The sequence below is a fragment of the Mesoplodon densirostris genome, chromosome 19 (assembly GCF_025265405.1).
Source record: "Mesoplodon densirostris isolate mMesDen1 chromosome 19, mMesDen1 primary haplotype, whole genome shotgun sequence".
Classification (NCBI taxonomy): Eukaryota; Metazoa; Chordata; class Mammalia; order Artiodactyla; family Ziphiidae; genus Mesoplodon; species Mesoplodon densirostris.
This window is the reverse complement of record NC_082679.1, coordinates 12,760,064-12,774,300: the sequence shown is the minus strand read 5'-3', so window position 1 is coordinate 12,774,300 and position 14,237 is coordinate 12,760,064. Positions and strand designations below refer to the sequence as shown.

The 14,237-nt window shown below is 49.8% G+C and overlaps 1 protein-coding gene across 1 annotated transcript in view; it reads left to right on the top strand.

Moving 5' to 3' along the window:
• Window positions 1-14,237, top strand: part of SPTBN4 (spectrin beta, non-erythrocytic 4) — a 70,432-nt gene that overhangs the window by 46,935 nt on the left and 9,260 nt on the right. Inside the window, exons 20-26 of the mRNA XM_060083236.1 lie at window positions 5,889-6,113; window positions 7,070-7,159; window positions 9,102-9,380; window positions 9,473-9,603; window positions 10,471-10,675; window positions 11,058-11,438; window positions 12,726-12,970. Coding sequence (XP_059939219.1) covers window positions 5,889-6,113; window positions 7,070-7,159; window positions 9,102-9,380; window positions 9,473-9,603; window positions 10,471-10,675; window positions 11,058-11,438; window positions 12,726-12,970 — 1,556 coding nt within the window. The remainder of the gene's footprint in view (window positions 1-5,888; window positions 6,114-7,069; window positions 7,160-9,101; window positions 9,381-9,472; window positions 9,604-10,470; window positions 10,676-11,057; window positions 11,439-12,725; window positions 12,971-14,237) is intronic.

Sequence of the window (14,237 nt, the reverse complement as noted above, 5' to 3'; positions counted from 1 at the left end):
TCCTCATCCCTGTGTCCTCCTCGTGTCCTTCCCCTTGTCCCCCACCCCAGCTGCTGCAGCAGCCTTCCTGGAGCCCCGCCTCCCAGGTCTAGGCCATGTGACCCAGAGTCCTCCTTCAGGGCCTCCTCCAACTGTCCTTCCCGGCTGAGGGGCCAGATGGTAGAGTCCCAAACCCCTGCTTTCCCAGTCCCAGGGGTCTGACCAGCTGGCCTGGCTCAGCCATGGGCTCTTGCTTGGGGAGGGAAGTGGGGAGCTGGTCTCCTGCCATCTAAGGGGGACCAGTCAGGGGAAGATGCACTTGGAGTCTTTGCAGCTGCTGAGCTGCGTCCGTAAAGACTACCTCCCACCCTAAGCCAGGCTCTTTTCTCTGGCCGAGAAAACACCCTCTTCGCCCCTTTTCATTCTTTGCCCCACATTTCTTCATCTGGCTCATCATGGCCCAGAGTCAGGAGCTACACAGTCCAGGGTTTGAACCCTCGTTCTCCTACTGTGTGACTGAGGACAAGTGACCCCACCTTTCTGAGCCACATCATCCCCAATTACAGAGAAGCAGAGTGACTGAGGGCCACTAGGGTTTCGTGGTCACATAGTCCTGGGTTCAAATTCTGGTTCTGGCAGTTTTTACTCTGGACCAGGCATTGATCGTCTCTGAGCCTCAGTCTCCCCAGCTGGAATACGGGAAGACAGCAGGTGGATCCGAGTAGGAATCAGGTTGATGTGGGGGTCAGGGCTTGTGTGTCACCATGTGGCAGAGCGCCTGAAGCTCTTTTGGAAGTAGGCTCTTCTGTCTTTTGTTTGTTTGTTTTGTTTTTTACCTTTAACCTCTTTTTTTATCTTTTTTTTTTTTTTTTTGGCTGTGCTGCACGGCTTGTGGGATGTTAGTTCCCCGACTGGGGATTGAACCCAGGGCCTCAGCAGTGAGAGCACGGAGTTCTAACACTGGACCACCAGGGAATTCCCAAAATACACACTCTTAAAGTACAATTCAGTGATTTTTAGTGTATTTACAAAGTCAAGTGACTCTCACCACTATCTAATTCCAGAACATTTGCATCACCCCAAAGAGAAACCCTGCACCCATTAGTTCCCTCTACTAGTCTACTTTCTCTCTCTGCAGATTTGCCTATTTTGGTCATTTCATATAAATGGAATCGTACAATATATTGTCCTTTGTGTCTGGCTTCTTTCGCGTAATGTTTTCAAGAATCATCCGTGTTGTTTCTTTGGTTTTAATGTTTAAAGCTAGTTTACTTTTCTTTTTAATGTTAACCTTTAATACCAAGAGACGCAGAAGAGCGTGGTGACCAATCCAACAAACAAAATCAACACACATTCATGGAGACTTACTCTGTGCCAGGCGTGGAGCCAGGAGCTGGGCTCCAGTTGTGAACAATACAAACATCCGCATCTTCCCTGACCTCATATGCTGTTGTGAGGATTAAACTAATTCATTCTTGTCAAGTGCTTAGAGCAGTCAGGGTGTGTTACCCGTTATTGCTGTTATGGCAAGAAGTTCAAACAGAAGGGTATGATGTGAAAAGTGAAGTCTTCCTTCCTCCTCCACATGCAAGTCCCACTCCGCAGGGGTGTAACTGCTCTCAACTGTTTCTTCTCTATCCTTCTAGAAATATCCTATGCATACCCACACACATACACACGACATACAGACTATAGCGAAGCTTGCCTTTTCACTTGACAAAACACCCGAGGCGTCCTTCCTTGTCACAAAATCTAGGATATAGTCTGTCCTTTTAAACGGTTGCATGGTATTCCAGGGGTAGTTTGACAATGTCATTCACCAGCCTTTGAGAAACCTTCGGGCTGTTTTCAATCTTCCGCTCGTATAAATAATGCCACAACAGACCTCCCTGTCCATATGTATTTGAGCCTACGTGCAAATATTTCTGTAGATCATAATCAAAGTAAAATTTTGGGACCAAAAGGTGTATGCATTAAACTTTTTGATAAATATTGCCAAGTGTTCTCCTGAAACGGCAGTGGACACACCTGCAGTGTGAGAGCCATCCATCTCCCCACATGGCTGACATCATTAGGTATTAGCAAGCTTTTTCATCTCTGCTAATCTGAGAAGTGAAAGATACTATTTTGTAGTTATTTGAATTTGCATTTTCCTAAATATTGAAGGAGGCTGAACATCTTTTCATGTGTTTAAGGACCACTGTACTTCTGTATCCTTAGCCCATGTTTGCAGGAAAGGATACACATTAAATGGGTGTTCAAAATACGTGGCATTTTTGTAGAAGTAGAAAAGTGGCAGCCCCTGGAATTATTCCATCTCGGGTCACACGGCCACTTGCTGGAGAGGTGGTAGAGGAGTTTTCATTTCATAGGCAAGTGGAACTTACAACCTTCATATTTCAGACTATATTTGAAAGTTTCCTGAATTTTTATTCTCCTACACATCACTACAATGTTTCTCTTAGCGAAAACATTTTGGGGATGACTATTTCATTTTTCTTTGATTTCTCCCACTTCTAATTGTGCCTTTAAATTTTTTTCCATTGTACATGGTTTTGACTTGTTATAAGGTTTGATTTTTACCCATTTTTATGACTCCTACAGATTGTGGACTGTATCAGCTGGGGTTCTTTGGGGTGCAGTTCATAGGACTTAGGCTAAAAGGGGACAGTGTTGGCTCACAGCTGGAAGATCCAGGGGGCATGAGCTTGGGGCACGGCTGGATCGGTTCCTCAAATACGTCCTCAGGAATCTCTCTGTCTTTGTTTCTGCACCCTGCTTTTCTCTGTGTTGGCACCGTCACTGGGGAGCCTGTTCCCTCTTGGTGGCAAAATCGTCTCCAGTATCCCAGGTCTGTGTTCTTCTACCTTTAGGAATACGATGAGAAGGAGGCCACCCCTTTTGAGCTCACACACCTTTCCAGCAAAAGTGGGAAGAGTTTTCATTGGCTGATCTTCGGTTACATGCCATCTCTTACCCAATCCTTGTGGCCAGGGTGATTCAGTGTTCTCATTGACCAGGCCTGAGTCACATGGCCATTCTTGGACCGCTTGGTTTCATCAGCCCCTTAGGAAGCAGGAATAGTTTTCATTGGCCCAGCTTAGGTAATATGACCATCCCTGACCCAGTGTTCTGATTGGCCAGGTTTAGATCATGTGGCCACCTTGGCCCTCTAGGTTTTATTAGTTCCTCAAGAAGTTCAGGACCTGAGAGTGGATTTTCAGGTGCTGCAAAGGAAGGGACGGATGTTAGACAGGCAAAACCAACCCCTCTGCACTACAGAACCTTCCAACAAAAGTCTTGATTTGGTTCTTAAGTTTCCAGCTTTGGGTTTCAGTCTTTTGCTGTAATCTGTTACCACTTAATTTCATTATTTTGTTTTCTTTTCTAGATTTCCCCCATCTGTTTAGAATCACACAATACATAAAATTTTGGGGCGGGGGGAAGATCCTACTAACCTAGATATCTTCGGTAAAATATAAAGTCTCACTTCAACATGCCTCCGGATCCCACACTCCAAAGGGGACTTCAACTATTACTTGGTGTGCATCCTTCTAGATCTCTTTCTATGTGTTAATAGATGTACCTATATGGATTACCAATGGTTTTATTTTCTTTGGATTTCATGCTTAACTTAAATTCTTGAATAAATAAATATCATGGTTCAGACATCAAAAACTATATAAAAAATCCTATGTGAAAAGTCTCTCCTTCATCCCTGTCCCCATTCACTAAATTCTCGTCCCCCCAATAGGTACCATCTGTTATTAATTTCTTGTTTATTCCAGGGAATTTTTACGCATGTGTAATCCACTACAAATATCTATTCATAAGTATGTTCTAAATTTTTTTTCCTCTTAACAGTATATCTTGGGTATTATTCAATACTGATGTGGATTTGTTTAACCATTTCACTCTTGATGAGCATCGAGGTTGTTTCCATTTTTTTTCCCCATTATAAGCTCTGCTATGTTGAGGTCTTTGGACAAACATCTCTGCTATGATGAACATCCTCAGACAAGCATCTTTGTGCATATGTGCCAGTGTTTCTTTTTTTTATTAATTTAGTTTTTTTATTATTATTAATTTTATTTATTTTATTTTTGGCTGCGTAGGGTCTTTGTTGCTGTGCATGGGCTTTCTCTAGTTGCAGCAAGTGGGGACTACTCTTCATTGCGGTGTGCAGGCTTCTCATTGCGGTGGCTTCTCGTTGTGGAGCATGGGCTCTACGCGCGGGCTTCAGTAGTTGTGGCATGCGGGCTCAGTCGTTGTGGCTCGTGGGCTCCAGAGCGCAGGCTCAGTAGTTGTGGCGCACAGGCTTAGTTGCTCCACAGCATGTGGTATCTTCCCAGACCAGGGCTCGAACCCATGTCCCCTGCATTGGCAGGCAGATTCTTAACCACTGCGCCACCTGGGAAGTCTCTGTGCCAGTGTTTCTTTAAATACATTCCTAGAAGTGCAAGTGCCAGTGCTGGATCAAAGCATTTTGACACATATTGCATTTTGATAGGACCTGCCAAACTGCCTTCCAAAAAGGCTCTACTAATTTACACCACCACTGACAGTGGCTGAGTGTGCCCATCTCCCTGTATCTTTGCCAACACTAGATATTATTGATCTTTTAAATTTTTGCCAATCTGTTGAATAGAAAAGGATACCTTGTTTTAATCTGTATTATCCTGCTGATTAGTGAGACTGGGAATCTTTTCGTGCGCTTAATTTTTCTTCTTTATGTTGCCTGTTCACATCTAATGCCCATTTCTCTTTGGGGCAACCTCTCTTTGCTGATGTCATTCATTTGTGCATTGAACAAACCGCAATTGAAGGCCTATTACATGCTGGACACTGTTCTAGGCACTTGGGAATACAGAGGTGAATTGACACTAACATTCCAGAAGCAGGAGACCAATAAAAAAAAGGCCTCACAAGTAAAGACAGTTATCCGATGATGGTTAAGTGCTGCAGAGACAAAGGAAGCAGGATAAAAGGGAATTCTTTTACTGTTAAAGAAACTAGTGCCTTGCTCTAACACATATTATTTTTCCAGCTTGTCATTTGCCTTTAACTAAATCTAGAAATTTTGGTTGTTGCAAAAGTATTTTTTTAAAAACAAAAGTATTTTTTGTGGCCAAATTTATAAATCTTTCCCTTTACGGTTTATGTGCCTGGAAAGATTGTCTCCATCCCAAGGTTATAAAAGCATTTGCCCCGGTTTTCTTAGTATGCCTTATGGATTTACTTATTCCACTTAAGTCTTTAATCCATCTGGAATTATTTTCAGCATAAAGAGTGAGGAAGGGATCCAGCTAAATTGGTCAGCGACTTGGCCCCTGACCATTCATTGAATAACCCATCCTTTCCTCAGAGGTTGGCAATGGCATCTATAAACTGTATGAATTCTCCTGTGTATTTGGGCCTGCTTTTCCACTTTCTGTCTATCCCTGTGGCACATCAACCATTATAGCTTTGTATTTATTTTTGATATTTGGAAAGGTTGACTCTTTGGACAAATTACCTAACTTTTCTGGGCCTCAGTTTCCTCCTCTGTAACATAGGGATACCACCAACCTCAAAGGGTTTTTCTGAGAACTAATGAACTAATGGGCCACTTTAGTCCAGGGGGTCAGGAAAGACTCTTTGAAAAGGTAACAGCTGAGCTGAAATCTGATTGACTGGGAAGAGCATGCCTGGCAGAGGGAATAGTTACTGCAGAGGCCTTGAGACAGGAACTAGCTTAGTGGGTTGCAGGATCAGAGAGGAGGGCAGCGCTTCTGGAAGGAATTGGGCCAGGGGAGAGTGGAATAGTGGGCCTCGATCAGGGGTTTGGCTGCTACCATAAAGGTACTGGAGAGCCACAGCGGGATCAGGAGGGAGGGTGGGGCCTGCTGACCCTACCCTTGTCCCTACAGTCGATGGAGTCTCAAGTGGAGGAGTGGTACCGCGAGGTGGGAGAGTTGCAGGCGCAGACGGCGGCGCTGCCGCTGGAGCCGGCGAGCAAGGAACTGGTGGGCGAGCGGCAGAACGCGGTGGGCGAGCGCCTGGTGCGTCTGCTCGAGCCGCTGCAGGAGCGCCGCCGCCTGCTGCTCGCCTCCAAGGAGCTGCACCAGGTGGCGCACGACGTCGAGGACGAGTTGGTGAGGGTCTGCGCGGGGATCTCGGGCGGGGCCAGGATAAGAGGAGGGGTGTGCGAAGGTGGGGCGGGGCAGGAGGCCAGAGGCGGGCCAGCGGGCAGAGGGGGTGGAGACTGGGATGGGGGCGGGGCCATGGGACTTAGGAGGGTTCAAGGGTGGAGATGGCTGAGGGACCTATCCACTAATAAGCAGATAGACTCAGTCATTCAGTCCTTAACTTTTTCACTTACTTATTCACTCATTCATTCACTCTTTCACATTTCATTAACACTTTCAATCACTCATTGATTTATTCATGAGGTTATTGATTTATTCATCCACTCATCCTTTATTCATTCTTTCACTCATTTATTTATTATTCACTTACTCGCTTGTCACTCATCCATTCATTTCCTCATTCAGTCATTCACTAATTTGCTCATTCACTTGATCATTCTGGGCGCAACCCTGTGCTTACATGATGCTAGGTCACAGGAGTGGCCAAGGCAGACCCTGTTCCTGCCCACAGATGAGTCCAAAGGGGAAAACAGACTTGTCCTAAGTCAGTGACAACCCAGTGTGGTTAGGAATGTGATGCGGGAAGCAGGGGGCTGTGAAAGCCGGGAGGAGGCATCTGGCCAAGTTCCAAAGTCAGGGAGAGTTTCCTGGAGGAGGGGATGTCTGAGCTGAGACGTGAAGGAAGAGTACATTTGAGGGAGCCTGCTGAGGGAATGGGAAGGGAATTCGAGGAAGCAAGACCTGCCTGTGCAAAGGCCACAGGTAAGCATGAGCCTGGCTTGAGTGCAGAGAGCAAGACAGAACATGTCCAGAGAGGAGGCTGAAGACATGAGCAGACTTTTAGGTGAGGAAGGGCCTTGGATGCCGGGGAGGCTTGGATGCTTACAGTTTAGTTGGGAGGGAGGGGTCCTTGCCCTGCTCCCTGTGTCCTTCCCTTGACCTGCTCCCTGATTCCTCTCCAGGCATGGGTCCAGGAGCGGCTGCCACTGGCCATGCAGACAGAGCGAGGCAATGGTTTGCAGGCCGTCCAGCAGTACATCAAGAAGAACCAGGTGAGCAGAGCCATGGCAAGGGAGTGGGTTAGGACACATCTGGATACGAATGATAGAAAACAGCTCAAGGTGGTTAAAGCCAAAGAGAGGAATAGGCTCTTGTAATTGGGGAGACCGTGGACCGCAGATACATGCATCAGGTGCTTCCAAGATGTCATGAATCTCTCATTTCCATATATTTTTTTCCTGTTAGCTTTGTTCTCAGGCCAGCTTTCCTCTCCTGCTGGTAAAAGAACTCCAACAGATTCAAGTTTATATCCCACCAGTAAAACTGAAGAGAATTTTTCTCTCTCAATAATTTCAGCAGTAGTCGCAGGAATAACTCTTTGGGGCTCAACTTGAATCACATGTCCATGCTGAACTAATCATGGTGGCCAGGGATTTAGACAGCTCTGAATGGCCTGGTCTGGACTAAGGGCTCACCCTTGGAACCTGTAGGTGGGGTCAGCCTTAACTTTATCTGGGCTGAGATGGAGGCAAGGGGATTCCCCAAATGAAAATTAGGGTCCTGTGACTAGAAGTAAGGACACTGGCTACTGGGCCACGAAAAAGAAAACAACAAACCAACAAGAACCGCAGACACCTATAGGGAGAGAGGACAGAGATAATCGGAGGCTGACACCTACACCGAGCACAGTGGGGGGCTTCTGAGCCACTAAAAATCTCTGGACCTTTATTTACTTCTCTGAGACTCAATTTCCACATCTAAATAAGTAGAGACTTGGTCTAGAGCCGTGGTTCTCCCAATTGCTTAGGGAACCCTTTTGCAGAGGAACCCAATTGCAGAGGAACCCTTTGATCAAAGCCACTCTTTCACCAAAGCCCAAAGTAAGACATATATAAGAGAGGTAATAATAATACAGTGATGGGACCTCCCTGGTGGTCCAGTGGTTAAGACTCTGTGCTTCAAGAGGGAGGGGATATGGGAATATATGGATACATACAGCTGATTCACTTTGTTATACAGCAGAAACTAACACACCATTGTAAAGCAATTATACTCCAATAAAGATGTTTAAAAAAAAAAAGAAACTCCCATCCTCCCAAAAAAAAAGACTCTTACACTTCCGCTATAGGGGCACGCACAGGTTCAATCCCTGGTCGGGGGAACTAATATCCCGAATGCCACGCGGCATGGCCAAAAAATAATAATAATGATAACAATAATAATAATACATCGATTAAAGACTTACTATGCAGGGAATTCCCTGGCAGTGCAGTGATTAGGGCTCTGCGCTTCCACTGCGGGAGGCACAGGTTCGCTCCCTAGTGGGGAGCTAAGACCCCGCAGGCCATGCGGTGTGGCAGGAAAAAAAAAAAAGAGTGGCTACATTATGCAAAGCCCTTACTTAGCAAAGTGTCTGACAGGCACTTGGTGTTGGCTATTATTATTAACTCCATTTACCAGTTGGGGAACCGAGGCATAGGAGAGGTTAACTAAAGTACTCAGCAATTACAGCGCTGGTGGAGAGAACCTTCTGGGGGTGACGGAAGAATTCTGTATCCTGATCTGGGTACACAGGTGTATAGTGTGTAAAAATGTGTCGAGCTGTACCCCTAAGATTTGTGCACTTCCCTGTATGTAAATGATACGCATGTAAATGATACCTGTGTTTGGGCCTGTGTTGCAACCATTAGAGGGGTAATCTTGCTATCATCGGGCATCTTGTTTGAGAGCAGAGTCTCTGGATCCAGCCTCCTGTGTTCAAATCCTGTCACCCCCTTACTAGCTGCTTGTTCTCTGGCAACGTACTTCACCTCTCCGTGCCTGTTTTCCCACCTGAAACGTGGTGGTGGTGGGGGATGAGTGATCGAGGAACCGCAAAATGCTTAAGTGGTACCCGGCACGTGGTGGGCCATCTGCGGCTGTTTGTTATCCTCTCCTGGGCAGCGCCAGTCATGGAGGCGCCCTCTGAACGCTCCTCTCCGCTCCCACCCCCAGGGCCTGCGGCGGGAGATCCAGGCGCACGGGACGCGCCTGGAGGAGGTGCTGGAGCGCGCGGGCGCCCTGGTGTCGCTGCGCAGCCCCGAAGCTGAGGCCGTGCGCCGCGGCCAAGAGCAGCTGCAGAGCGCCTGGGCCGGACTGCGGGAGGCGGCCGAGCGGCGGCAGCAGGTGCTGGACGCCGCCTTCCAAGTGGAGCAGTATTACTTCGACGTGGCCGAGGTGGAGGCGTGGCTGGGCGAGCAGGAGCTGCTCATGATGAGTGAGGACAAGGGCAAGGTGCGCCCGGGCTGGGGGTGCGGGGGGGCTTGGGGACGCTGGAGCCCGGGGCCGGCCCCTGCCGCCTCATCGCGGGCGCCGTGTGCCCCCAGGACGAACAGAGCACCCTGCAGCTGCTCAAGAAGCACCTGCAGCTGGAGCAGGGCGTGGAGAACTACGAGGAAAGCATCGCGCAGCTGTCGCGCCAGTGCCGGGCGCTGCTGGAGATGGGGCACCCGGACAGGTGGGCAGGCGGGGGATCGGGGCCACGCAGGGGCGGGGCCGGTTCTTGGGGGATGGTCCAGCAGGATCTGGAGCTTCGCTGTTGGAAATTGGGGCAAGGCCAGGATTGGACATTGGGGTGGGAGGGGTCCCTCATTGCCCCGGGCTGGTGCTTTCGGATTTTGGCAAGTGGCTGGGGGCCGGGAAGAGAGGAGCGCTGCGCAGGGATGTTTGAGGGGGTGGGGCCGGGAGCACTGGGATTTGAGTGTAGGGGAGGGGGGTGATGTCTAGGTCTGAGGGGAGAAGTAAGAGCTCAGGACAGAGAAGGGTCCTCTCCCTAGGACAGAAAATCCTGGAGCACTGTGATTGGGCATGGCCTGAGACCTCTTGGACAGCGGGTCATATGGCCTCCCTGAGTTTAAGTGCAGGGCCCACATCTAGGAGGCTGGGCCGAGGGGTGAGATCTGAGACAGAGGCACAGAGCTAGACCTCTGTCCGCCTGAGCCTGGAGACTGGGACTGGAGGTGAGGTGGGTTGGCTGGGGACCCAAGTAGGGGGTCTGGAGTCCCACTCAGGTCGCTGGAGGGGCCAGGTGTGGGACCACAGACTGGAAGGCTGGGAGGGGGTGAGAGGGGGTGATGAGCTTATCAAGCTTAGGAAAGCAGAATTTTCCCTGAGCGCTGAGATGCAAGTGCCGGGTTGGCTGCATCCAAGGCTTGCAGAACATAGTCCCTCGTGAAGGAGTCTGACGGGACTCAACCCTGCCTGAAGGGTGGCCTGCCTGAAGGGTTGCACGGCTCTGCCCTGAGCGAGGGGGTGGCAGGGGGTCAGAGCTCTGTCCTGGAAGTCTCAGGGGGCTCCATCCCTGCCCCTCCCTGTCCCCCAGCAGCGAGCAGATCAGCCGGCGGCAGTCTCAGGTGGACCGCCTGTACGTGGCACTCAAGGAGCTGGGCGAGGAACGCCGGGTGGGCCTGGAGCAGCAGTACTGGCTGTACCAGCTCAGCCGCCAGGTGGACGAGCTCGAGCACTGGATCGCAGAGAAGGAGGTGGTAGCTGGCTCACCTGAGCTCGGCCAGGACTTTGAGCACGTCACGGTGAGCAGCATTAGGAAGAAACAATGATCCAGTGGCCACTGTGTCTGCTACTAAGGTTCTCTGGGCCTCAGTTTCCCCATCCATAATAGGAGAATGGTAATAGCACCACTTCATGGCTCTGTTGAGACACAGATGGATTGATATAACGTAAAGCCCTTAGGACAGTACTGAGCACACACAGGGCCTATTCTTGTCGTCTTATTTTTATTTTTGTTACTGTTATCGCTACAGAATGCGTGCTCAGTAAGTGTCGGATATTTTTTGTTCTGGTTGTCATCATTAGTGTTGTTATTATTCTCACCTGCCACAAGATGGTGGGTTGGAGGGGGCTGGCGTGTACAGCACCTTTGCCCACGCTGGGCCCCCCATTTCCTGGTGGCAGGTGCTGCAGGAGAAATTCTCGGAGTTCGCCAGTGAGACCGGCACGGCAGGGCGGGAGCGGCTGGCGGCAGTGAACCAGATGGTGGATGAGCTGATCGAGGGCGGCCACACGGCGGCGGCCACCATGGCTGAGTGGAAGGATGGGCTGAACGAGGCCTGGGCCGAGCTTCTGGAGCTAATGGGCACACGGGCCCAGCTGCTGGCCGCCTCTCGGGAGCTGCACAAGTTCTTCAGCGACGCCCGAGAGCTTCAAGGACAGATCGAGGAGAAGCGGAGGCGACTGCCTCGCCTGACCACCCCGCCTGAGCCGAGGCCCAGCGCCGGCTCCATGCAGCGGACCCTGCGCGCCTTTGAACATGACCTGCAGCTCCTCGTGTCCCAGGTGGGGAGCTGGCGGCCAGGAGGGACAGGTGGGAGGGCCTGGACAGTGTGACCAAGGGATGGGGGCAGCAGAGCAGGCAAAAATCAGGCTGTGGACCACATTGAAATTAGATGGTGGGATAGATAGAAAACAGACCACGGAACAGGGAGAAGTCACATGATGTGGCAGGTGGAAAACGGACTGATGGCCTGCTGCACAGACTCAGACAGTGACGGAAGAAAAGTGGTATAGCGTGGCTGATAGAAAGTAGACAGTGTTTCCAGTGGAGGTGGGGCAGGGGTTCTCCCAGAAACTGTTACCCAAATCCAGATGGAGAGTCTAAAAGGAATTGGGAGGGCGTTGAGAGAAATTTGGCTGTGGGGCAGATAGAAATTAGGCAGCAGGTCTCTGATAGAAATCACATGAGTTTCCTCGAAGAAATTTGGTGGGTTTGGATTTAATGAATGGAAATCAGAGCTAATAGGAATCAAGCAGTGGGTCTGATAGGAATTAGGAGGTGGATCTGAGAAATCAGATGGAAATGAAGCTGTGGGCCTAATAGGACTCAAGCAGTAGAACCAAAGGAAATTGGGTTGCAGGTCTAATGGAAGGTAGAAATTGGACAATTATTTTATATGCATCATACAGATGACTGTTAGAAATCAGGCAGAGAGACTGATAGTGATTACATGGTGGGTCTGATACAAGTATGGTGGTCCCTCCAAAAGAAATCAGGTGGTTGAGCTCATGGAGAGTGAGCAGTGGGTCTAACTCACATAGCAGAACCAATGGAAATTGGGCAGGAGACCTGATAGTAACTGGATAGCGATTCTGAAGGAAATTGGGTAGTAGGGAGTGGGTCTGAAAAAATTGAGTGGAAAATATTGGACAGCATGTCTAATAGATGTCAGGGTGGAGGAAGGGTTTCCTGAAAGAAACAAGATAGAGGTGAGCCTGAAAAAAATGAGGTGGCAGACCCAATAGAAATAGAGCTCTCAGACTAAAAGAAATCAGACAGTAGACTGAAAGAAACCTGAGGGTAGGTGTAAAAGAAGTCAGAATGCAGGTAAGTCAAAGAAACATCAGGCAGCAGACATGAGAGAAATACGGTAGTGGGTCTAAAAGAAGTCAGAAAGTGGGAAAGTCAAAAAGAAATCAGGCAGCGGATAGGAATGAAACCCAGTTGGAATCTCAAGGGTGCAGGCTCCTTACTTCTTTAGGCTCTGCACCCAGCCAGCAGATGGGGGAAAGAGAGGGTGGAGCCTGGACCCCGTGGAGGGCTGGTGCTCGACCTGGCATGCCCCTCAGGTACGGCAGCTCCAGGAGGGGGCAGCCCAGCTGCGGACGGTGTACGCGGGTGAGTACGCGGAGGCCATCGCCAGCCGGGAGCAGGAGGTGCTGCTGGGCTGGAAGGAGCTGCTGGCAGCCTGCGAGGACGCCCGCCTGCACGTGAGCTCCACGGCCGACGCCCTGCGATTCCACAGCCAGGCCCGTGACCTGCTCTCCTGGATGGATGGCATCGCCAGCCAGATTGGGGCAACTGACAAGCCCAGGTGCCCCTTATCATACCTCAGGCTTCTTACCTGCCTTTGGGCAGCCACCCCCAGCCCATCAGCAGTCCCCTTCCCATAAAAAAAAATCACAATAGCCAATACCTGTGTGGCACCTCTGCCTACCATGCACTGTTCTACATGCTTCTTGTGTTTTAAGACCCCTTGTCAGGCCTGGCATTGGGGCTCAGAGCACAGTGCATCCTCCTGCCTTTGTGGAGGTGTCGCAGCATGGGATGGGCTGACTCAAGATAGGGACAGGGAGGTGTGCTGGGGGCTTAACCTAGTAGGCACTGATTTATTGCTCACATAACAGTTCGATATAAGTATCCAGCAGAAGCCTGTCCCACGGTGATTGGGAGCCACTGTTCTTCCATCATCAGCCCTGGGGTGATTTGCTGGACCTTCTGCATCCAGCTACAGATAAGAAAAAGAGAGCGGGAGGATACCGTGGGACCTTTTAGGGATTAAACCTGCACTCACGTTCTGTTGGCTCAGTGGTCCCAACCTATCTGCTAGAGAGGCTGGGAAATATTAGCCCAGCAGTGTGTCCAGGAAAACAAGGGCCTGGAGAGTGGTGGATACATAACATTGTTTTTGTGAACTGTAGGGCCTTGAGCCTGCATTCGTTTACTCAGCAAATATTTATTGATGCCTACTGTATGCCAGATGGTGAGCAAGGTCCAGACCCTGCCCTGATGCAGCTTACATTCTGAGGGAGGAAGCAGGCAACAGATAAGTAAATAAACAAACACGTAATGTTATTTCAGAGAGTAATTAAAGAAAAATAGAGCAAGGTAAGGGGACCTGAGTGAAGTGATCGTGAGTTGGGTAAAGTTTTGGGGGGAAGGGTCTTCCAGGTGGAGGGATCAGCAAGTGCAAAGGCCCTGAAGTAGGCTGTCGTCAGACATGTTTCAGCAAAGGCTAGGTGGTCCTTGTGGCTGGCTGGAGTGAGGGGGGAGAGTGGGGAATGGCAGGAAATGACGTTAGAGGGGCAATAGGGCATGCTGAGGAGTTTCCCTTTGCTTGGAGTGAGATGGGAGCCATGGGAGAGCTTAGGGCAGGGGAGTGATGTGATATGATACACATTTGAGAAAGATCACTCCGGGTGCCTGTGACAAATAGATTGTGGAGAGCCAGGGTGGAAGCAGGTAGGCCAGTCAGGAGGCTGCTGCCATCATCCAAGTGAGAGGTGATGTTGGCTTGGCCCAGTGCGGCCGTTGAAGAAACAAGGCAGCATGATGGATTTTAGGAATTGAAAAAACCTTTT